The 22,856-nt window shown below is 48.8% G+C and overlaps 7 protein-coding genes across 7 annotated transcripts; 5 read left to right on the top strand and 2 right to left on the bottom strand.

Moving 5' to 3' along the window:
- Positions 1 to 1,854: 1,854 nt before the first annotated feature.
- DEU56DRAFT_731337 (uncharacterized protein) lies at positions 1,855 to 4,481 on the bottom strand (the record flags this gene model as incomplete). Its single annotated transcript, XM_041348209.1, has 8 exons — positions 1,855 to 2,477; positions 2,533 to 2,855; positions 2,939 to 3,122; positions 3,174 to 3,550; positions 3,602 to 3,768; positions 3,821 to 4,009; positions 4,058 to 4,213; positions 4,260 to 4,481. 8 exons carry the CDS (start codon positions 4,479 to 4,481, stop codon positions 1,855 to 1,857), a joined length of 2,241 nt encoding a protein of 746 aa, XP_041211626.1.
- Positions 4,482 to 5,714: 1,233 nt separating this feature from the next.
- On the top strand, positions 5,715 to 7,975 carry DEU56DRAFT_786456 (MAC/Perforin domain-containing protein). The gene is made up of 10 exons (XM_041352370.1): positions 5,715 to 5,828; positions 5,891 to 6,026; positions 6,087 to 6,159; positions 6,208 to 6,601; positions 6,653 to 6,674; positions 6,734 to 7,157; positions 7,207 to 7,351; positions 7,400 to 7,499; positions 7,564 to 7,591; positions 7,643 to 7,975. The coding sequence occupies exons 2-10, from the start codon at positions 5,946 to 5,948 to the stop codon at positions 7,828 to 7,830; spliced, it is 1,455 nt and encodes a 484-aa protein (XP_041211627.1). The 5' UTR covers positions 5,715 to 5,828; positions 5,891 to 5,945; the 3' UTR covers positions 7,831 to 7,975.
- Positions 7,976 to 9,705: 1,730 nt separating this feature from the next.
- Positions 9,706 to 11,477, top strand: DEU56DRAFT_931054 (uncharacterized protein; the record flags this gene model as incomplete). Its single annotated transcript, XM_041358706.1, has 7 exons — positions 9,706 to 9,789; positions 9,840 to 9,915; positions 9,978 to 10,390; positions 10,442 to 10,871; positions 10,925 to 11,057; positions 11,114 to 11,207; positions 11,280 to 11,477. 7 exons carry the CDS (start codon positions 9,706 to 9,708, stop codon positions 11,364 to 11,366), a joined length of 1,317 nt encoding a protein of 438 aa, XP_041211628.1. The 3' UTR covers positions 11,367 to 11,477.
- Positions 11,478 to 12,797: 1,320 nt separating this feature from the next.
- On the top strand, positions 12,798 to 15,737 carry DEU56DRAFT_931058 (uncharacterized protein; the record flags this gene model as incomplete). Its single annotated transcript, XM_041358707.1, has 20 exons — positions 12,798 to 12,864; positions 12,915 to 12,968; positions 13,028 to 13,048; positions 13,101 to 13,148; positions 13,204 to 13,228; positions 13,279 to 13,370; positions 13,428 to 13,448; positions 13,511 to 13,655; positions 13,714 to 13,750; positions 13,801 to 13,916; positions 13,965 to 14,160; positions 14,214 to 14,297; positions 14,348 to 14,692; positions 14,748 to 14,810; positions 14,867 to 14,962; positions 15,020 to 15,029; positions 15,090 to 15,142; positions 15,195 to 15,301; positions 15,362 to 15,456; positions 15,511 to 15,737. The coding sequence occupies 20 exons, from the start codon at positions 12,798 to 12,800 to the stop codon at positions 15,573 to 15,575; spliced, it is 1,740 nt and encodes a 579-aa protein (XP_041211629.1). The 3' UTR covers positions 15,576 to 15,737.
- Positions 15,738 to 16,193: 456 nt separating this feature from the next.
- On the bottom strand, positions 16,194 to 18,112 carry DEU56DRAFT_786481 (uncharacterized protein). Its single transcript, XM_041352371.1, has 4 exons — positions 17,870 to 18,112; positions 16,974 to 17,815; positions 16,803 to 16,920; positions 16,194 to 16,753 (listed from the first exon to the last, which is right to left on the bottom strand). The coding sequence occupies exons 1-4, from the start codon at positions 18,072 to 18,074 to the stop codon at positions 16,323 to 16,325; spliced, it is 1,596 nt and encodes a 531-aa protein (XP_041211630.1). The 5' UTR covers positions 18,075 to 18,112; the 3' UTR covers positions 16,194 to 16,322.
- Positions 18,113 to 18,801: 689 nt separating this feature from the next.
- DEU56DRAFT_694326 (uncharacterized protein) lies at positions 18,802 to 19,251 on the top strand (the record flags this gene model as incomplete). The annotated part of the gene is made up of 1 exon (XM_041347196.1): positions 18,802 to 19,251. A coding segment is annotated over one exon (450 nt), but the record flags the coding sequence as incomplete, so codon positions are not given.
- An 80-nt stretch (positions 19,252 to 19,331) lies between these two features.
- Positions 19,332 to 22,576, top strand: DEU56DRAFT_155461 (uncharacterized protein). The gene is made up of 4 exons (XM_041344807.1): positions 19,332 to 19,380; positions 19,446 to 19,704; positions 19,757 to 22,221; positions 22,273 to 22,576. The coding sequence occupies exons 2-3, from the start codon at positions 19,702 to 19,704 to the stop codon at positions 22,193 to 22,195; spliced, it is 2,442 nt and encodes an 813-aa protein (XP_041211632.1). The 5' UTR covers positions 19,332 to 19,380; positions 19,446 to 19,701; the 3' UTR covers positions 22,196 to 22,221; positions 22,273 to 22,576.
- Positions 22,577 to 22,856: the final 280 nt, after the last annotated feature.

A 22,856-nucleotide genomic window follows, 5' to 3' on the forward strand; every position in this document is an offset into this window, starting at 1 on the left:
ATGAGAACTACATCAAGCTCCTCGTTAGAAAGTCCTTCTATGATTAGGCTGCGCAGTTCAATTGCATCTGCATGACTCAATCCAACCTCCACAAAATGAGCATACCAACAGTCTGCACCGTAATCAAGAATCATGTCGATTGAGCATAATGTGCTCGGTGACACAACACGTGCGCGGAAAAAGTCTTGTACCGGTAACGTGAAGTTGAAGGATGACATATCAGGATTAACGTAGTAAGCTGGCGGGGGTTGTAGATTTCCAGATGGTGACCCTGGCGGTGTCACAATCCAAGATGGGCGGCTAGAAGGGCTATGATTTGGAGCGGCTAGGGCTCTATGACTCAGAGCAGTGGCGGACACATCAGAGACATCCGAAACTATCATCCGAGCTATCATCCGAGCTGGATTCAGTGGAAACGACAGCAGGACTGCGATGTTGAGTCAGAGTGCGTGATGATGGGGGTGTAGATGTGGGCACGAATACAGTTGCTGGTGCTACAAGTGGCACCCATGAATCCCCCGTTCCACGAGTCATAGCAGTATTACATTGGTCGTACCGCAGGCCCCCGCTACGGCGCTGGATTGGCGAGTGAGGCTCAATAAGGCCAACATGCGTGCTAGGAGATGTGTGAGGTGCACGAGATGTGCGAGGCTCATTCAGGCCAACATGCGTGCTGGGTGACGTGTGAGGTGCACGAGATGTGCGAGTGCTGGGAGATGTGCGAGTGCTGGGAGATGGGCGAGGTGCATGAGATGGGCGAGGCTCATTCAGGCCAACATGCGTGCTGGGAGATGTGCGAGGCTCGATAAGGTCAATGTGCTGAGAACTTGCTGTGGGAGGTGTCAAAACGATGTGTGGTGACTGTGACTGCGAGCGATGCTGAGTGGGAGTTGGTGTGACTGATGATTGCTGGGCTGCGTGGCCTGCATTGGTTGCGACATCGGGGAGTGATTGTCCTGCAGCAAGCTGAATGTTTCTGGTCATCACCCGATGAGTCTCTGGGTCAACACGATACCCTGGTCCAGGTGTGACCTTATTCAACTTGTCTTGAAGATGCCAGATGTGAAGCATGGCGATTTCCTGAACAAATGTTTCTCGTAGTCGTTCAGCGACACGCTTGAAGTGAGGAACCTGCTCGAACTGTCGCGTGGTAACAACATCAACTGTGATATCAGAGGTGCGAAGAGGCTGCGTTGGATCCCACTCGGGTCGCAGACCGAACCCAATGAAGAGTGCATCAGCGATGCGAGCCATGCCTGTAGCCTAATGTTGGTACTGTTAGTTGAAACTTGATAGTAGATATAGAATCAAATACGCACTGCATCTTTTATATCTGACATACCCTCATGGAAGGCAAGTTTCCGGTCTTCTGCATTGAGGCAAAAATGTTCGTGCAAGGACAGGGTGTCAGAGAATGACTGATCCCTGTCTTTGCGAATCCCCCGGCGACGAGAAAACCGCTGACAGTCAATGTCGCAATTTAGTGGCTGGGTGTCTTGCGATTGCACCCACTGACGGATTGCGGGAGGGGAATATGGGGCTCGCATTTCGCACTGTTTGTGTTGACCTGCAAGTAGTGGGGTTTAAAATACAAGCAGCAGTGAGGCAAACACGTGTTGGGTGACTCAAGCTCAAGTTTGATAAGATCAACAGATGAAAGAGAAATTCATTCTAGGAAATGCGATAATGTAACATACAACTTGTAAGGACATTACTGGTTCATGACACTCGTACTGTGCAATGCGATGAAATATGACAATGCGCAACAAACCCCCTGGACAACAGACAACAGACGAGTTGCAGAAACCATTACTATTGAGTCCATTCTACGACACATGAAAGTACACGAAGTATTTAATCTAGCGCAATGTTTTCCAATACCTCAGCCAGACGAATCATATCATCATTGAAAGCATCATCGGCCACTATGTCTTCCGGCGATTCATCATCCTCATCCAGCCCAGCATCAGATGTCATGGTACCAGCACCGCGCACTCCACTAAACTCGGGCAGCGCTTCAATAGTGTCAAGACGAATAATGTGGGTGGCGTTGATACGAGCTAGGTGCACCCTCAATTCTTCTACTTCATGTGCCAGAAGAGGGTCTGTATCGCGTAAAAAAGTGACTCGATCTTGAAGAAATATCCCTTCGTCATGGATGAAGGTACGCAATCGACGAATCTCCACATTGAGGCGGGTCAACTCCTCGTATGAGCGCTTCATCTTGAAATACATTGTCGCGATCTCGCGGTTGCCCGGAACTGTCCAGGGTTTGGTTAAGACTTCCTGTTGAGAATGCGAGTGTTTGAGCAACTCAAACTCAGACAGAAACCCATAGTTCACGATATCATTCCAGGCGAGTGGCGGCGCAGGGGGTAGCATAGAGGGTGCTAGCTTATTGTATTCATCGAGGGCATTGCGGATGGCCTGGCTTCGTGCCTTGATGGCCTTGCCGATGTGAACACGAAGTTTATAACCTGTAGAAACCGTTAAACAAACAAAAACCAATTGGTGCGTCATCCTGCCACTTACCTGTGCCCGATAAATTGGCTTTTGAAAGCTCAAGTAGACGCTGTACGACAAGCTGTTGCAGCTTGTCAAGCGCACGTCGGAAATTGTGAGATCTAATCCGCTTGAGTGCTGACATATATTCAGGATGCTGGGAAGTCCATCTCTCTTTGACGCCGAGCCTATCTTCCAGATCTGCAACTGCCCGAATGCGGACCATCAAACCATCTAACGCTGCTCGGCGTTGCGCTTCCAATCGCGATGTCCATTGCACGTCTTCTGCGTAATTGATGGCATGTGCGTGTGACGTATTCCTGAATGAATCCGACATTGTTTGCCATTTTTGACTGCGTGAAGTTTAAAACAACGTTACGGAAATAGATACATCACTTACTCGGCAGATTGGAGATCCATTAGTGCCTGAACGTACGAACATGCAAGCACATGTTCTACAGGTTCATCTTTGAGGTCCATCAGAAAATTCTTCTCTTCTTCAATCCAGCATTCGAAATCGTCTTCACAGAGGTTAAGGCTCGAGACGAGCGTGGAAACCTTGTCCTTGTATTTCTTGATAATGCCAATAGCTTGCCTGTAGTTGTTCAGTAGAAACTTGCCTGATGATGTATTAGTACGAGAATGTGATGTGAAACCTTGATTAAACTCACTGAGTTCACTGTATTTGTCTTCGTCCCACTGTTGAAAGTGGAGATCGAGGAATTGCGCCCAGTGGTACCTGGATGCATAGCGTATAACACGTGAGACAGAATTCGATGACGAGAACACGCGCTCCATGGTTTCAAGATCCTCTAAGCCAAAACCAGGTAGATAAAGGGGGTGGTGCTGTACTTGACATAATCGATTGTGAGCGTAGCCGTGAAATGAATTGACACAGAACTGTATCCGAGCTTCTTCGGCTTTCTGGCTGAGGAGAGGGCTGTTGCGCACAATACCACCAAAGGTACATCCTACATCATAGCCCATGCCAATGTCTTTGCCATAGGCATCAATCATACTGTTCGTGATGGCCAGTGGATATTTCGCTCTACATTTACAAGCGTCAGAATCAGATGAATTACGTCAAAGGCTGACTCACAGCTCTCCACTCCGGACCATTTCACAAACTTTGATAATGAAGCCGTGACGGCAAGCAGACGCAAAAATCCCAGTTGTTTCATAAATATCAGCGGCTTTCTTCTTGTGATCAGGAGCGCTACTCTTCCATGTTAGGCAGGATGCCAGTGTCTCATCAACATCCTCGTCCTGGGTCTCAACTGAAATCAATAAGCACAACGACAGAGTGAACAAAAAAGACCTTGTCATGGTTGACACGTTGATGGTGTTGAACTTCATCCTTGAACCGGTCAACTTCTTGACGAGAAATGAAATATGAACTGTTGAAGTTGCGGTGATCTGATGGAGCTGCGCTAGCAATTCGCTTGCAGGAATTGTTGCCGTCATGGGCAGCCAGGATCTTCGGCTTGAGGATCTCTTCACCATTGACCTAAACGCACAATTAAATGATTGTAGTAAGTGACATGAGACGGCTTACCTCATAAGTGCAGCATGGACACATGTGCTTCAGCCGCCAGTCCACGTCACTACGTCCAAGAGCATCATCGACTTTCGATCGAATGTGCTGGAGAATGGAGAGATACGCATCAAATGCTATTGAGAATTGTTCTCGAAAACATGTGCGATAGTTCACCTAAATATAAGCATTAGCAACGTGAAGACAAAATGAGGTTACATACTTTATGAATATCACATAATGCTCGTGTAAAGGCTTGTATGCTAAGCTGTGCATGACGGCGCCGTAGCCTGTGGTAAAGCTCGAGCGCATGGACCTCAATAGCCACAGACGGTTCAACCGGGGAGCAGCCCAGGAGTCCGTGTCTTAAAAGCGCCGCATTGGCAGGCTCCTCGGGATGCTGATGTATGGAAACACAAGTGTCACGCTCTGGATTTTGATTCATTGTATGTCATAGGTACATAGTTGTGTAACGTACCGAATGTTCCAACCGCAATCACATGAAATATATGACCATCCTCCTCCATCGATAATTCCATGCTGTCATGTTCGTTGCTGTGTTTCCATTGCAGATAGGTGCGGGCGAGCTGTGGAATCTGCAAGTCCCAATGAGCATACATCATCCTGAGGCGCTCACGTCGTGCTTGTGGGCCTGTGTGACTAGTGTATCTAAAACATGATTGAGATTGATTCCTCGATTCACCAACCAACAAAATGATCGGCAAACTTACTTTGACTGGGCTGCGAATTGCAATGCACAACTAACTGCATCCTCGTATTCGCCTCCTTCATGAGATATATCATGGTCGATTTCATCGTGCCAGTGGTCTTCAGAAGTCAGAAAACCCATGTTGTCATCAGGGAGGGCGCCTGAACTCGCAGCGATGCTGCTAAATGCCCTGCGTGTATCTGTAGGTAATGCTATTGAAAAGATCAATAAAATAAACGAACAGGAGAGACTTGATTACGCACACATCAGGTAGCCTCGACGCTGTTTCAGGCCGTCCTGCACCTCCTTAGCAACTCGAGCACCAGACTTGAATTGGCCCTTCCCATGCGTTTGCGAAGTTGCATGCCGAATTCCAAGAGGGACCTTGAGTTTTGAGGCTGCTACATGCCTACCACGCCGATGAGACATGATGGAGAGAAGGTGAAAGCAGTGGAGAAGAGCGAAGAGGCGTTGACGCAACGTGCCCATGTGGTGCCACGTAGCCGATATCTTCCGGTGGCGATGCGATGCATGCTAGCACGATGCCTTGAGGCAATCATTCAGAAAAGGTTAGAGTGCTGGGTGGGTGGGTTGAGCTCGTTGTGTCCGACGACGAGCAGCACGGCTGTCAAAACATAAGTCACGGGACTCGTGGGAGACGTTGTTGATCAAACGATAAGTCACGGGACTCGTGGGACGCGTTGTTATTGATCTAATCAATTATTGTTATCTATTTAAGTCACGGGACTCGTGGGACGCGTTGTTATTAATCTAATCATTATCAGGGAGATTATCGTTATCTATTGTTATCTAAATGATCTAATCCCCAGGCTATGTACACCTGAAGTACCGAGGTAACGCTGGTGGTATTGCTGGTGTAGCGGAGTAATGGATTCGAGGGTTATAACCCCCGGAGACCAAATTAGGCACCGAGCTATATAAAGGTGAGATCTTATGTCACTCAGGTGTGAAGGAATGGAAGATTCGGGGAACAGCGAAAGAGCAAGACCTTTACCCTTGAGTCGTAAGGTGGACTCGGAATCATATTGGCAGGTGAGGGTACAACCCCTGTCACGCTTCAAGGTTGGTCCATGTATTTATACCTCAACCAAGACAAACAAGCAGCACATTGAATTTCCTTCAAGTATTCACGTATCCTCAAACCGTCCCTCCACGAACGATCTATCATCACTTATATCAATGCCTAAACCCCTTCCTGCTGGCAACTGGCTGGGCTACAGCCTCAACATGACAACTGCTTCCCCTGTAGACATGCAATCGGTGATTTCTGACCGTCCATTGTTGCTTTCACGATATCTGAGTCTGTCACACTTCTGACAGGTCATGAACGCAGTTCTTAAGGGCCGCCGAATTCTCAAGCAGAAGGAACCGCAGACGCACGTCGTCGAGCATGGTAAGTGCATGTCAGTCGCTTCTGAGCTTGCGTCAACGCTGCCTACAGGCGGGGTTGAATATACGGCGGACGCGTGCATTGTACTCAGTGACTACGGTAGAACCACCAAGAACTTTATCTCCTTCAAATCGGGCACCGAAGCATACAGTCAATTCGCGGTAGATGCGTCCATGTCAGCTCGCTATCTCGCCGTAAGCGCGGGTGCTTCTGCATCCTATTCCCTCGAAAAGACCTTCAAGCACCAGGATCAATGGGCGTTCTACAACCTCACCGCCGATACATATATGGCTGAAATGATAGAGTATGCTGATCTACTTAATGGGGCTAAGCTCCAGGAGCGGCTGGATTCAATGCCTGCGTTCAACGGGGGGAATCAGGAAATTGTCCAGGAATGGAAGGATTTCTTTGCCTCGTTCGGCTCACACGTCATCGTGAAGGCTAGGTATGTGCACGAGTTCGTGATGATCAGAATCATTGACATGATTTATTACAGCTACGGAGCCATGTTTCAGTTGGTGCGTGTTGTTTAAATGTGTTCTGTAACAATCCCTAGCCTAATAGCAGGACTTTTCAGAGCGTTTGGGCTTCGAACACCGAGCAAAGCGTCAACGAGAAGTTCTCCACCAATATCACTGCCAAGTACGAGGGTATCACGTTTGGTGGGCAATTCGATGCCTCGGTGAAGAACGAGACACAATACAAGACGTTCTCCGAATTTATGCAGGAGACGGTCTCCATCGTCGGGGGCAACCCCCAACTGAACAGGGCTGTCGCGGACAAAGCCACTGACTATGAACAATACAAGAAATGGCTTGGCACTATCGATGAAGATTCAGCCCTGTCATCTTTCACCACTGTTGAGCTTTGGATTTTGATGAAGGATGCGAGTACGGAACCACTGAGGAAGTTCTCCAACATGGTCCACAACGCATATAACTACATCACCACGCACCCCCAGCTCTACGAGACTGAGGTCATACTCGATATTGAGAGTGACTGTAAGGTTGTTTCCAGGATAGCCACAACCCTGCTGATCTTTGATGTCAGGGGCCGAGTTCAGTTTGCTGTCGCCTAGTGCTACCATCGCCAAGCATCGCACCATTGCTTTGCCCGCATACACCGATTTCACGTCCATGACACGCATCATGTGGGGAAAAGAGCACAGTCACAAATACCAAAGACAAAAACTTTAGTAAGTTGTCAACCCAAGCTAAAAGTTTCCTAACTAATATGTCCAAAGTTTCTATGTTGTCAATGATGGCTCCCCAATCGATTTTTCTGTCTCACATGGGTCGAGTGGTGGCTCGAGTGGCAAAGGGCGGGCAACCGTCATCATAAATGTACGTGGACATTTCTATGCCTCCTCTCGCATTTACTCAGAAACCCGATTTTTTTTTATTCCAGGAGCATTATGTTGCCGATAAAATAACTGGTGAGTCGTGATCGGGATGTTAGTCGTACCTGAGTCTCAACCGCCATCAAGATAACAACTGGAACACCCAAAAGTTCTACCAGAAACCGGTAACCCGCAAGGCTCGCGATGGTGGTATCGTGAGATCCGACAAACCGCGCTCCTGGAATGACGTGCTCGATGAATACCTCAAAGAGAGAGGTGAACAGGTCCCCACAGTCGCATCTGCTGAATCGGCAGTAGAAGGCAACGAAACGTGAATTGTGGTCCTTCATACCCTGTCGTTGTCGTTACTCGTTGTAATGGTTTTCTCCCCTGACTGTAAGCTTGCGAAACGTGTTCTTCTGTACTACAATTATGTACGTCTCACAAATCAATAACTCTGTCCTCCATGGTCCCGAGTCCTATCTTAGGGTTGTTCGTGTCAGTCCGCTGTTCACATATAAACTTGAAGTGTATTCATATGTCTCTGCTCAGTTGGAAAAAAAACCTAAGTTGTTAAGCACGTTTCGAAAATCGATTTCCATTAGTCTCATTGTCATTGAGCACATCCACCTCTCGTACGGCGTCTCCTATATAAATGCATGTACAACCTCCAGCAAATCCCTTTGATAATTTCGTCGTGTAAAACAGCATTGTAAACATGCGTGATGCTCCAGGACCTCTCACCTTGAGCCATTGTCTACCAAGGCTGTAGGACTTGGACCTGCTATCAAGGATCTCGTCATGATGTGAAAGGAGCGCATGAGATCCAAACGTGGGATTTCTGCACCGATCAAACATCGTAGCACAAACCCTCGACATGGTGTCACGACGGCATGTCAGGATTCGGTGTGCGCAAGGGACCTTTCCAATGAGACTCACTTGAGTAACGCATGCCATCTCGTGCGTTTAAAAGAGTCAAAGGACCTTGGCTACCTAGCAAAGTGCTAGACAGAGTGACCCCCTTCTAGGTGAGCGAGCATGTGTCACGGTGGTCTGGAGATTCACGTTGTCCGTGTTTTGCATGCAGGAGTTGATGATCTGGACCATTTATTCCTGCATAAAACAGGGTCAATGGACGCATGAAAGCCTGTAAATTATGCGTCTTTAACATTTGCTCCTCATGCATAACCAGCAGTGAGGCGCTGTCCAGTGCGACTGACCAGCAAGGACTCGGGGAGCAAGAGGCAAGTACTGAAAAGATGTTACCTTGGTAGCATGTCAAGCTACCACGTCGATGACTGACGACTATGTATTGACCTACAAACCGAGGAGTGCAGGAGCTGCTTGGGTCCTTGACGTGGAAGTTTTGTGTGGGGTTTGATTGGAGCGATGTGACGGAAAAGTTGTGTCGACCCGGCCAGACACTCAATCACTGGCCTGCTCTGCGAGTTGATTCAAAGTGGGAGTCGACTCCATCAATGAATTTAGGCCAATATTCATGCAACGAAACGAACGAATCATGCTCACATGTTCAATTGACAGTGAAATTTGAATAGGGCTAGCGCAATACTTTCCCACATCCCCTGACTAAGTGTTTCCCACACCCACAGGTCCGTTTGCAGAGAAAGTGTTCATCAAGTTGTTGCCTATGATAGAACCCTCTTCCACTAAAGTGGAGTCAGGGACACGGTCGTTACCAACAAGGCCCGCGGGTTACGGTGGTGGCAGGCGCATCATTGTAGCTCTGCCTGCCAGTGGGTCAGCTCTAGGCTTCTACTAGTAGCTGCATCGAGATTCAGCCTGCTACACGCTCGTCCATCAAACAGCGCTCTCGTCCACGCGCAAACGAACCATATACTAATCGCCTATGTAGTACCCGAACCATACCCAGCCACTCAAAACCAAAATCAGACGCCAGTTCGAAAGAAGTTCTTGATCAACCGATTGATCAGTCGGAAGCGAAAGCGAGGAATGATCGCCGAGGACTTGTTCGGGACAGCAGAATGTATACTCGATCGAACCCAATGTCCAGGATAACCGTCTCAAAGGAACGACTCGGGCCGTCTACATTCTGAGAATATGTCCTAACCAGTACTAGCGCAAGTATTGTGAACCATATATCATTTGACTTTGATCAACTCGCCTGAATCATATCACCCATTGCCCCTACCATCAATAGTACTGCAGTTGACTTGCCCTTCAAACTGGTCATGCCGAATTCTAAACTTCCCGTCAATAGCTGGCTCGGTTACACCTTTGACCTGTCCACTACAACTACAATGGACATTACCACTGTGAGATACGTCCATAAACGATTCCGTTTTCGACTCACGAGCACCTTCAGGCAACTCACGCCGTCCTGAAAATTCGCCGAATCATCGACTACAAACCCGACACAGTCCTCGGTACGTTTGAGACCGGTGTGTATTTCCTCACAGTGTCTGCATAATACTGCCAACCTCACTTCCACTCGCGTCTTTAGACGGGCAAGTATATGATGTGCCCACGGCCGTGTCTATCACAACCGATGTACTTAGCCCTCAAGGCGGTTTCCGCCACTACTCCACGGGCACTGATGCGACCACCGATTTCAGGAAGGACACTAGTCTCAGCATGCGTTACCTCGCAGTCCAGTCCAGCCCCTCTTGCTCAGCGAGGTCACTGACCAAGGAAAATCAGTACGCGTTTTACAGTTTTACCAAGATTATGTATGGCGCATATCTCAAGAACTATGGGGATCTTTTAGACGAGAGAGCTCTCCTGGAGGGCGTCGCCGACTTGCCCATTCCTTTCAGTGGCACTGATCCAGATATCCTGAAACAATACAAGGTCTTTTTTCAGGGATACGGGTCACATGTGATCATTGGTGGAAACTACGGAGCGCGCTTCCAGATGGTAAGTACGAGCCGCCTTCTTGAGAATTAAGTTGTAGCTAATAGTCTGCAGAACGTGTGGGCTTCTAATAAGACTGATGCTGTGAACGAGAAATTTGGAGGTGATGTCGTGGCTGCGTTCGATGGCATACCATACGGTGGAAAGTACGACCACTCCCTGCCCAACGAACCGCAGTACAAGACCTTCTTGGAGTATATGCAAAAGCTGGTCTCTGTCTCTGGCGGCGACCCCAAGTATGCGCTCGCTGTAGCCGCAAACCCCTCGTGCTATGCTACTTACGAGTCCTGGTTGAAGAGCGTGACGAATACACCGCGCTCCACAGTTCTGAACCTCCAGACGGAGGAGATATGGGTTTTGATGAGGCGTTCTACCGATATGCTGCTGAAATACTTTGCGGACCAGCTGGAAGCTGCGTTCACATACATTCTCGCGCACCCCAAACACCACAAAACGGCCGTTGTTTTCGAGATCGAGAGCAATTGTATGTGATTCTGCGTTGTTGAGTTCGTCCAGCTCAGAACGGTTCTTCCTCAGGGGCTGAGTTTAATTTGCTCACACCAAATGCGACTGTCGGTCCCGATCCAAAACATCTGTACCCATTCGGCACCATAGCCTCGAACACCCGTGTGAAGTGGAGTCATAATTATGCAGCCAGGCGGACTCTCAGGTACGCGTACATCCATGATAGTCCCTATGGTGCGGTACCACTGATTCGTCGGCTAGGTTTTTCATCATCAATGACGGATCCCCGATCGATTTCTCCATCTCTCACGGCAGCGGAGGACATAAGGGAATGGCGCAGGCCACGATTGAGAATGTAAGTTGAATTTTGTTCCTTGCGCCTCCGCCATAGCATTGAATGTCATGACCTGTCGCTGGCTGCTCACAGCGTCATTATCTTAATGACGATATCACGGGTAACACGCACTGGTTCTACCGAGCGCCTGTTTCTGGAATTCCTGAAAAGGATTTTTGAACGATACGCCAACGGGCTTGGGTAGATATGCACTGTTACTTTGAAGAGGTCAGCAAGCGCTGTTGAAGTGATGCAACATGCATGTTGGTTGTATTACATCTGTTGATATCATTACTGACGCCGTATGTAAATGCTGCACGCAAGTAAGTCAGTCAAAACATCCATGGGTATTTCATGAACGCGAGAACTCAAAGTGATTGTTTGCATGCCGTGCCACTACAATGGACGTACCTCTGAAGCTTAACCAGGAGCCCTTTGCCGACTCCTGTCGCGGCGAGACAGTCCCTCCCATCCACTTGCATGGTGTATTTCCACCACGCAAGACGGACGTGTCACGTCGCCCTGTTCGCAGATTACAGAAACAGAAGAGACGATAGACTCGTGGTGTGCGAGGAGCGTAGACTGGGCGAGAGCATCCGTGCACAATAGACAGTTTGAGCCATGAGTAAAACCCAATTAAGAAATCATGATATACTACTAGTGGTACGCGTGCTGGTTATGTTGGACTCACTGTCCGCTGAAAGCCCTACTCACTAGCTGGCACGGTGCTAGCAAAATTTGGAAATACCTAAGAAGATAGTTCTGGTGTGAGTCTGACTCATCCCTTTCATACCGAATCCGGACTCCCTGCCAGCCTGGGTACCGGCCGGTAAGTATGTATGCCGACTCCCGAGTACGTTGGCTGACTGCCAATATTTATTTACATAATTAAGTCGCTCTCGGATCCACACCATACCATAAAGTACGTCCATCACAACTATTAGAAGTTATTTCTGATCAAGATGCCATACGTACTGGTACTATGATTGTGCAACATACCAAGATCCAAACTCTTCAGCCGCCTCGGTTCCGATCCAGGGCACGTGTTATGAGCTTCCAGGACAATATTTTGTCACCGACTGAATGTTGAACCTTAGCTTCCAAGCTTCCAAGACAGATGTGACCATAGTATGACAATTTAGGAGTCAGAAATCGCTTCGTTCTGTAGAAGCACACATCGTTGCATACAACGTGGTTCCGCCCGACGATCACTTTCAACTTTTGGATCGTGGCGTCCTCGTTGACCTTTTCGGGCCCTGGGATCATCACGATCGACCGCATTCCGTGGTAAGTTCTTTGACTAAGTAATAAAAAGACAATGCCAAGTTGATCATCGGTTCTGACGATAAGACTACCAAATAACTCTGTTCGGCAGAGAAACAAAGCGTTTCAAGCAGGTGGAATGTTCCCAAGGTTGTGTACGTTCAGTGTGACGTGAATCTCATCGTGTCAGTAGATCTTTCGTCCAAATAATGGTATATGATTCATATCAATACCACTCCTCCAAACTTATTTAATCGACGGAGCAGCTGCAGTTGCGACAAACTAAATCACTCTATAACCACCGTCTCAACGCATATCATCTCCAGTCGCTTTATCTTCATTAGCGAAATGGCTCCACAAATGTTACTGGTCTTCTGTGATGGGACTGGCATGGACGGTAACCTGGCGTCGCGCAGTAAGGGGGGTATTATTTTCCTTGACATCGTATAACGCATCGAGCTTTAGGTTCCGTCGCTCAGTCCACCAAAGGCAACGTGAACGAAGTCGTCGAGAATTCCGGTTAGCACAAATATACACCTTCATTCTTGTCAGTAGCTGATTTGCTGCTCGTGTTTCAGAGACAACCTCGTCGGAAGCCCGTAAGAAAACACATCGTATCCCCATAATCTCTACTCATGTAGTGTGGACTAGCTCGTGGAGGCGGGAACAAGCAGTTCCCAACGAATGTTATCCGCCTTGGTAAGTTTGTTCACTATTGTTTCATGGTGCAATCTAACAATACAATACATGCAAGCACGATCCGTCAAACCTCTGACTGCGTGAGCAATTAGCTGATGTCTTTCCAACAAATTCTCTGACATCTGTGTAGCAAGGGGAAGAAGCAGATCGTCTTCTATCAATCCGGAGTCGGTTCGGAGGCCAATTTCAAAGGAGATCAGGTGACGGGGACGACGTTCGAACGTGAGTAGTGTGAAGTTGGGAAGTTTGTGGAACTTACGGAATCATCGTTTGATTCAGAGGCATTGGGCACCGCAGTTGGTTAGTTCAAATGTTTCTTCTAGGAGGATGACGAGACTCTGATCGATATTTGTGCTCTCCAGCAAGCAAAATTCGTGACGCATATGCATTCATCGCTCAGAATTATGAGGATAAGGATGAGATCTGTATATTTGGGCGAGTGTTAACCCAGTTGCTTTATGGATTTGGTCTCACAGATGTTGATTTATCATTTGACAGCTTTTCCAGGTGATGTTTGCCACATTTCTCGCGAGACCTCGCATTAACCTTCAAAATGGGTATTCAGAGGCGCCTACACGGCGAGAAAGGTGTCTGGGTTGATTGTGAGCAACTCCGACTCACAAATTGTTCCCGCATGATACGAATATTGTAGGATCGCATTGGGTTACTGAAACGAGAACATCTTGGACAATTCTTCCTGATTTGGAGTCAACTTGTGGACGGCGAGACTCCTACCATCCCAACTGGCACCCGGCGTCCAAGAATTAAGTAAGAATACACTATGTCCTTTCATCCCTTGCTCAATTACGTGACAAGGTGCGTGGGTGTATGGGACACAGTTGGGTCGGTTTACAAGACCATCGATGCGCTCGCGATCAAGGATACAAGTCTTCCGGCAACAATTGACCTCGCACTTCATGGAATTTCACTCCAGGAGAATAGAAAGTCATTCCTGCCTACCTTATGGACCGCGCCCCCAGGTGGCGTGCCCCCCACTCAGAAATTAAAACAGGTGGATGCTTCGATGCGCAGTAACTCCTAGCTTAAGCGCTGATGTCGTTGCAGATATGGTTCCCGGGAGCCCATTCCGACGTAGGTGGTGGTTACGAGCGCCGTGAACTTCAAGACCTTTCTCTTTTTTGGATGGCGGTGCGTGAAATTCTTTGATCGGAGATTTTCTAGTTGTTTATTGCTCGTAGGGGGAGATCGAATCCTTCGTTGACCTGGACCTCGATTTCTTGCAATCGACAAGGCAGCAGAACCCCGAGCCTTGGGGGACCTCTCAGCCCCACAACGCGTATTCGGAAAGCTCCCTTGCAATGCAGGCTATTGTCGGTCACGAGACCCGACTCCAGAGCAAGCAGATCAACAAGGACTCCGACTTCCACAAGAGTCTCGAGAAATCTCCTCAGAAGCTCACGTCCCCGCAATACATGATCACCAACACCATAATCAAGAACGAATTGGGTGCGGGATTCCAACCGAAATACGTTGCTTTGAACGCATTCGAGACGAAGTGCAAGAACAATTGGAAGTCGCAGCCGGTACGTGATGCAGAGCTGTTCGCTTTCTATTCACTCATTTGTTCCTGCTCTCCAGAAAGATACACCAGAACCTATCTTCGACGACCCAGGTGTTATCATTCGGCCTCCGGTCTATTGGGTGGGAGGCATTGTTCTTCTCCTCACTCTCGGGCTGATAAACACATGATATGCAAGACTCCCGGTACCCGGGGAATATTACCACCTTCAGCCATTGAAGGAGGCCGTGATTCAAATGGCGACCTCCTTTATATTGCACGTGCTCCGTATGCGGTAAGCTAAAAAATCCTGCTGGTTCTAGCTGTTTTTCTTATATGAACAACTACGCAGGGTGGTCTTCGTAAGTTCCAACGCTGGCATATTGACCGAAGCATTTACCATCCCGTCAAATAAGATCCAGGCAAAGCGTCTTCAGAGTTTGTGTACATCAGCTATGATGGCAAAGAGATCATTGTATGTTCGCTCCAGCATCTCGACCTGCGTTTTGTCCCAACTACCTCATCAGGTCAATGGCGAATTTGAACTTCTCGTGGGAGATCGGGAATCCGTTCGCTGGCTTCTAGTTGACGGCCGGCTTTCTCACCAGAAACTGGGCGACACTATTGCTGTGCTGTGGGTCTACCTCGCAAAGGAGTTGTCTTCTCTTTCCTAACATCATTTCTGATCATCTAGTGGAGGACATGGGGCGGACGGAGATCCCTTCTTCATCGCCCAAGCGGCTACAGACGAAGGTATTCAGTGTGGCAAAGTCAAATTCAATGGCCATGGTTAGTAGGCGCTCAGTGCTCCTCAGACACGGTTCTAATCGTCCTCACTTGCAGCTACTATTCCATTGGATGGCTCCGAGTTCATCGCAGAAAGCTACAATGTTCTTATATTCTCTTGAAGCATGTTTCAGCTTGTTCGACAGTGCTAAAGAACTCTTTTGGAATGTTGTACACTTGTAACACTAAAAGTTGCCTCCCTGGACGTGTGTAAGTTGTATTAGGTTACAGTGCCTGGTTTCCTGCATGTACAATATATATGGAATGATCAATTGTCGCTCGACTATGGAGCAGATCGCGTGGACATCACGTCCACAGTATCACTTCTATTCATCGGTATTCAACCCAGTGGTGATGCGAAAGGCATGCTTGTCTCGTTCATCACCCAGCCTCATTATTCCAGCCAGCCCGCTTATTAGTATCAATGGGAAATAAGTCATTGCTATGCGCAGTTCGTCTTGTGAGAGCAACAGAGGAATCGATTCTAATCTGATTTGAATCTCTTAACTTTTGGGAAAGGACAGGTCAAAATCATGCTGCTGGTCAATGTACTTACTACACTCGTTTTGCAATATATCGAATATTGAATCAGGAAACATCCCTCACATCATGTTGTGCTGTGGTCAATGAGCACATTTGGCAGGTAATTAGTAGCGCACCAGGTTTCAAGGACAAACGGGACGTTGATGTCGCAAAAATTATGCGTTCATCAGGGCAGACGGTCATGAAAGCAGAAATACAAAAAAGACAACAAATGGACGAAAAGGTATACCACAGATATCATATCATGCCTTGCTCTTCTTTTTCTCCTTGTCTTTCTTGTCTTTTTTCTTTTCTTTCTTCTGAGAGGTGCCATCCTGAAGAAGAAATTAGCCAAGATCGCGAGTATTTAACATACTCAAGCGTACAGTAGCAGCAGCAGCAGCAGCCTCGGCTTTACGCGCTGCCTTGGCAGCCTTCTTCAAAGCCTTCTTTTCCTCCTTCGACGTCTTCACCTTTTTCTCCGCGGGCTCTTCGTCCGCTCCATCCACATCCATATCATCTCTCGACCTCTTCTTTTTCTTGTCTTTCTTAGGCGTGACTTCAATCAAGGGCAATATAGGCTCTGCATCATCCATCTCAGCGTCTGGCTTATCATCCATGTCCTCGTCCTCGTCATCCTCCAAGTCCAATGCGAGACTGTCGAGGACTTTGCGGATGGCATCGACGTTCTTGGTCGGTGGGGCGCCGGTCTCGAAAAAGTTGAGGCGCTCTTCGACTTGTGTGCGGAGGGCTTCACCGAATTTTGCGGATGGGTTATCTGAGTAATTTTAGTAAGGGGTGAGTATGTGGAGATGGGGCGGAATTACCTGAGTAACAGTCTATCCGGGAGGCGATTGAACACTTGTTGGCCAGGAACCGGGATATCCGGCCTTTGTGCTTTGGGTCTGCACGGCCAATGAAGGAGGAGTGGTATAGTAGACCGTACTGTGATTCAAAACAAAATTAGCTTGATTGGCGCTTGTAATAGAGTACATTACCTTGGGGGTGTTGCCCTTGGTTTTTAAAGCCCGGAACAATGCCTTCTCCGCACCGAGGATCTGCACGGTACTAGCAGGGTACTTGCTCAGGTTCGTCAAGCTACCCGCATGGCTGATCAATCGTGCACCTATCCGCTCTCCCAACAACGCCGTGAGGGAAGGAGCGACAAGGTTCATTTTTTCGCTTAGGTAGGTAACGAGCGATTTGCGGTAGTCGGCGATGGAGACGACGCGGGTTGCGAATGCGGAGATGTTGAGCATGTCGATTTCGGATATAGATGAGCCCATGGAGCCGCGGGCGGCGTCGAGGATGTTTTGGGCGAGGGTGGAGTCATCCGCCAGGAGAGTAGTGAGCTCAGGCAATTTTTCCTCTGCCAAAGTGTCCTTGTCGCCTATGAACTGTGCGATGCGGGCGTATTGGTAGTTGTCTGGGACGAGCTTGACGAGTTCGGGGAAGTGATAGCCGTACCACTCTCTTATGCGCATGGCGAACAGGTTAACGTCCTTGTCGAGCTGGTCGAGGAGGGCGATGGCTTGTATGATCATGTTGTCGACACGGTTGACGTTGAACTTCAATTTAGCGCGGGAGTAGGAGTGGCCGAGACCGAGCTGGGCTTTGATGAGGTCTGTAGCGTCGAGGCCTTTGAGAAGCTTTGGGGCATGGAAACGGATGCCGCGAAGGACTTCCTGAGAGGTTTCTGAGGCGTCGCATTTTATAGAGAGATTTTCAAAGATGGAATTTGCGAGTCCGACCTCTGAGACTGCGAGGACTATCTTGGAGCCTTTTTTAGGCTTCGAGAGGTTAAGCTCAAGTAGGGATTTGAGGTGGTCGCTGAGGATGCCTGGTGATCATTGATACTTCTGTGACCACGAGTAATAGGTTTAGTAATACGTACCTTCTGAGATATCGTTTATGTTCTCGAGAGCGTCCGCTGCATTTTTGAATGGCGAGAAACTGACGAGGGTGACCATTTTGCCGAATTTTGAGAGGTCGTTGATGGAGTCCTGGACTGCCTTTACGCGCGAGCCGATGTTTTCATGGAGCTTGACATCGAAGATGGCGTATCCAGATGCCGACTCGAAGAGTGCGTGCGTCGCCATCGTGGCTTGTGCTGAGCTCCTTGTCGAGGACGTCGAAGAGCAACAGCTGAAATTTTGGATCGGTATATCCCGAATGGTAATTGCCAAATGCGTAATCACACCGCGGTTCTACTGGCATGGAACCAGTCTGACGCTGATCATTTAGTATTCTCCAGACTACTATGGGCCCACAGCGGCCCCCGATTGGACCTATATCCACTAAAGGCGAGTCACAGGATAAGGGAAATGTCAAAAGACAACGTCAGGCTCCCCCCAGGACAGACCAGAGTTCATCATCCAGCTCCAACACGAAAGTGGCGCCCGACAATTTCCAACTGTTCATCCCCAGGTTCCCGATACCTGAGTATGATTCTGAAGAAGAGGTCACCCCACCACCCGGGCCCAGTAAGGGCACAAATTTGTCATAGTGCTGATTTTTGACGACTCCCCTCCAGGGCTCGGACACCCGCCGCTCTCTATCTCCGTGAAACGCGGGCGACGCAAGAGTAAAGTACGAGACCAGCAGTCCCCTAGTACCTCACGTGTGTCCTCTTTCTGGTTCATGCGGTCTAGGATATCATTTTAATTCCAGTCTAAATTTGCAGTTTTTCTCCCCTATCTTCGTCATACATACGAAAGCGATATGATCCATTCATACGGTGACCAGGCTGAGGCATTCATGAGGCACGCGGGGCCGTGGCTTCACTGGCAGCTGGTTTCGTGCCATCCAGCTCGACCTAACCTATCCCTTCACTTCGACGTCGCTTTTCCAATCCACGACATCGAGTACAGGCAGGATTCCTCACACGGGATCCAACGGACGCCCCTGTCTGAAGTCGATCTCGGCATGCAAGCTGCAGACCAGAAAATAATCAAGATGACCATCAAATTTCAGCGCGATCCATTCGAGTGGGATATCAATGTGGAGCGTAAGGAAGGCATTCGCGTTTGCGATGTCTTCGAGGCGATCCATGCAGCTTTCGACATACCGCTCACAGCCTACGAGATGAACTTGATTCCGTTTCACCTCCGTGCAGGGTGTCAGGAGGCGTTTAAGCTTCGCTGCAACCTTGCGCCGGTGCTTCCGATCGCTCAACTTCGCCTAGGCTGGAAGCGTGTAGACGCCCTTCTGCACAAGACCATCTTCCGCGCCCTGACTCGGTCAAATTCGGGAGAATGTTGGATACTAAATCTTGGCGGGACGATGTCCAAAGCCACTCACAGCAGGCGTCTAGTATCGGATCACATTGCAGGCAAAGATCGGATGGATCCAATGGCTGATCCAATACGTTACCGGGGGAGGGGTCTGCTGCGGGATGCTTTTCTTGTGCGTCACTATTTGCTCGCCGATATTTTTGTGGCTGATACTTAGGCCTGCCCGTAATTTCAAAGCCGGACCCCTTGTTTGTAGGAGAACCTCCCGATCTACCTTCCTCGCGCTCCCTGCGCATTCATGGCATCGTTGATGGATTAGAGGAGTACCCACCACCGTTCCTCAACCAAAATCCAAACGCGCTACCGGAATATTCCAATATTGATGTGTTCAATCTACCTGTAATATTCTGTGACCCGTTCGCCTTCACTGACTGACTCTGATCTTTAGTTATCTGCCGCTTTTGTATCTGCCATCAGTGCGGACACTGATATAATGGTACGAGTCACGTATATTACGTCTCCCTGATCACCAATGACAAACTCTTAAGTTCCCCTCGCGAGCTGCCTGCAGGATCTGTAATTTTGTGGGGTTGAGTGCAATCCTTCAACACGGAACCTTGTGCACCCTACTGATCAATATTTCCCCATTGATCCTGGAACCCCCAAGTCACGACTATATCTGGGCGTTCTTTTGTAGATTTGTCCCCCTCGATGCTTTGTTTGACTCGCCTAGTCGAAGTCCAACGCATATGATCCCGTTGGGCAGTGAGCGTACTCACCTCATTGAAAGGCTCGAAGCGCACCTCGAGAACCCCGGGAATATTATGTCGTGGCTACACGGACCTTCTGGCGCTGGAAAATCCGTCATTGCATACACTCTTGCCAGTCGTTGCAAGCAAAAGCATCGACTGGCAGGCAGTTTCTTCTTCTCTCGTAGACACGCAAACTGCAGAAGCGCGCGTTCTGTCGTGCTCGCCCTTGCATATCAACTTGGGCTGTCTCAACCGCAGGCGAGGGAGAAAATAATTGAAGCCCTTAACTGCGATCCTAGTATAATTTCCCCTCATCGAGATTTGCGTGAGCAATTCTCCCGGCTCCTCATCGAACCCCTGGAGGCCGTTGATTGGCGCCCTCCTTCGAGAGTGTTTGTCATCGATGCCATGGATCAGTGTCAAGACCACGCGCCCGAACTCATTTCACACCTTACTCGACTTCTCTCTCATCTAGCCAACGTGGGCTTTCACATCTTCTTCACAAGCCGTGACGATGTAGAAGGAGTGTTGATCAGTCGTCATCTTTTGCCAATCATATCGGACATTGCTCTGGATCGCACCGACATTACTCGAGACATGAGATTATTCCTTTGTCAATCTTTTGATAAAACACACAAACGTCATCGTCTTCAATGTCGCAAGCCGTGGCCACCGGAAGAGGTGCTCGACCGTCTAGTGGATAGAGTAGGACCCAACTTCATTACAGGATCCGTCATCGTTAAATTCGTTGGAAGCCTTGACCATGACCCCGCAGAGAGGATGGATCTCATTAATCATATTCTTTTCAACCCTTCATTGCCCTCGGATCCATCAGTAGATGTCTTCTACAAATCCATCATTTCCACAGCCGACGACCTGAAAGAGGCGTACCTTCATCTCACGATTGTTGCGAATCTTGCCGGCATGTTGTCATGTTCGCAACTGGATAACCTTCTTAACCGAGGGTCAAACCAGACATTTGACATCGACATGCGTTCCGTGCTGTCTCAACTGTCACCTCTGGTTCACATTCCGGATAATCACGACAGTGCTGTGCAATTCTGTCACGAATCCCTTTGCGATTTCCTGTCCGATCCTCTGCGCTGCGGAGAGCAGTACATTTCTCAACCCGTGATTCATCGGCTGCTGGCTTACTCTTCTTTGAGTGTCATGATAGAGGAGTTGCCGGATGATAGTGCTCTCTGCTCCCGTTTATCCCAGTTAGCGGGGGAAATCAGCTCTGTATCGCTCAGTGCTTTTGACAATGCGGATGTTCTATCATTTGCAATACACTCACTGCCAGAGCCTCTGTCATTTTTGTCTACGCTCTGGCACATCACGCAACGTCAGCACACGGGGCTTTTGGCTGATTCTCGAACGGCATTTACTTTGCAATACTTTTGCCGTACCTGGCAGATTTTACAGCACCTCGACTTGTCCGCGGTTGACACCATGCCTGCTTTCCGCTTCCTAGCTAACATTCGATCTCTACCTGCACTCCTTGCCTTTCCAATGTTTCTCGCATTTGAATCCACCGGAAATGGCGACACTCCGGGCCTATCGGCTCTACAGCACGACCCTCGCATAGAAATATTGGATATGGTGGCCGAAATCGTGACCCATGTGCATGCCCTCAAGGATCGGTGCAGATCGGACTCGGGTGCCCTTGATTATGCTTGCACTCACTGGGCGTATCATCTTTCTTTGGCGGAGTGGAATGACGAACTCCGCTCCATTTTGACTGCCTTCATGGAACAGAAGCTCCAGCAATGGGTTGTGAAAGCATGGTGCCTCCAGGATTTCGAGACCTGCCTTCGGACGTTGTGCGAGGTTCGGGAGCTTTACTTGATGTCTATTCGTTTTGATTCCGATGCGCAACGTATCAAAGCGAACACCAAGGCTGAGGAGGAGGTTGAAGGAGGTTTTTTTTCCCCACATCGTATGGAGCTGCAGAGTATGCAAGAAGAAACATATACCAATCATTGGAAATATGACCCGTTCGACTTGGATCATAATCTGCCTATTCAAGTACCTGGTGGTACCCCAACCATTGTCACGCCACCGTTCGAAAGCTTCCCCCTCGCCCAGAGCTACGAAGGCGATGCTTCACATTCCCACATCGCAGAATCGTCCAGCTCTGCGCAGCCATCGAAGGAACCATCACCACCACGAATACCAGTTCCGATTCGGCAACTCAAACGAAGACGAAGAATGTCAGGTTCTGGAGAAGAATGACCATCTCCAAGTCGTATGACCATAAGGTACATTTTCTGCTGAAAAAATACATAGTGTGTTAAATGAGTGTGCCGCAGACTTCCATCTCCACACTCCATCATGCAGTATGCAAAACACCTCCCTGCCCAGCTCTCCCCTGTCCAGCACGCACCTGCCCAGTACCGCCCCGCCCAGTACCCCCCGACCCAGCACGCACCCGACCAGCACACACCTGCCCAGCACCCCCGCGCCAAGTACGTGCCTCCCTGGTACCCTCCTGGGTAATCAAATATAGCTGCCCGCGTGCGTCGGTCTATAACCATTCTGTACGTGTAGAAGTGATAGTCATTGTACAAATCGCAGATGATTTTTTCGCGATTTCAAACCAATGGGGTCTGTGCCACGTTCAGGATGGCCATGCATGGTGCCAAACCCTCCAAATACCTGTCTTTCAAACCAAGACAGTAGTTGGTCCTACCAGAAGGTACAAATACATGTGCGCAAACGTGCATCCACGACCTCACAGTGAGAGATACAAGCGGTAATTATTAATATACATCACCATACAACTGAACCGCAAACGAATTACTACTCGTTGAAATCGATGGTCTGTGCAACGTTCAGGATGGCTATGCATGATTCTAAACCCTCCAAGTACCACTGTCTTTCAAACCACGACAGC

Source organism: Suillus clintonianus, assembly GCF_016758775.1.
Source record: "Suillus clintonianus strain FC179 chromosome Unknown DEU56scaffold_15, whole genome shotgun sequence".
In the NCBI taxonomy this organism is placed as follows: Eukaryota; Fungi; Basidiomycota; class Agaricomycetes; order Boletales; family Suillaceae; genus Suillus; species Suillus clintonianus.

What these genes read in the sequence shown, in the direction of transcription:
- DEU56DRAFT_786481 (XM_041352371.1), bottom strand. Translation starts at nt 18,074, where the DNA reads ATGGCGACGCACGCACTCTTCGAGTCGGCATCTGGATACGCCATCTTC. An exon ending in CATAAACGATATCTCAGAAG is followed by an intron (nt 17,816 to 17,869) that starts GTACGTATTACT and finishes AATGATCACCAG; the next exon opens with GCATCCTCAGCGACCACCTC. An exon ending in CCGGATAGACTGTTACTCAG is followed by an intron (nt 16,754 to 16,802) that starts GTAATTCCGCCC and finishes AAAATTACTCAG; the next exon opens with ATAACCCATCCGCAAAATTC.
- DEU56DRAFT_786456 (XM_041352370.1), top strand. Translation starts at nt 5,946, where the DNA reads ATGCCTAAACCCCTTCCTGCTGGCAACTGGCTGGGCTACAGCCTCAAC. An exon ending in ACGGAGCCATGTTTCAGTTG is followed by an intron (nt 6,675 to 6,733) that starts GTGCGTGTTGTT and finishes AGGACTTTTCAG; the next exon opens with AGCGTTTGGGCTTCGAACAC. An exon ending in ACTCGATATTGAGAGTGACT is followed by an intron (nt 7,158 to 7,206) that starts GTAAGGTTGTTT and finishes CTTTGATGTCAG; the next exon opens with GGGCCGAGTTCAGTTTGCTG.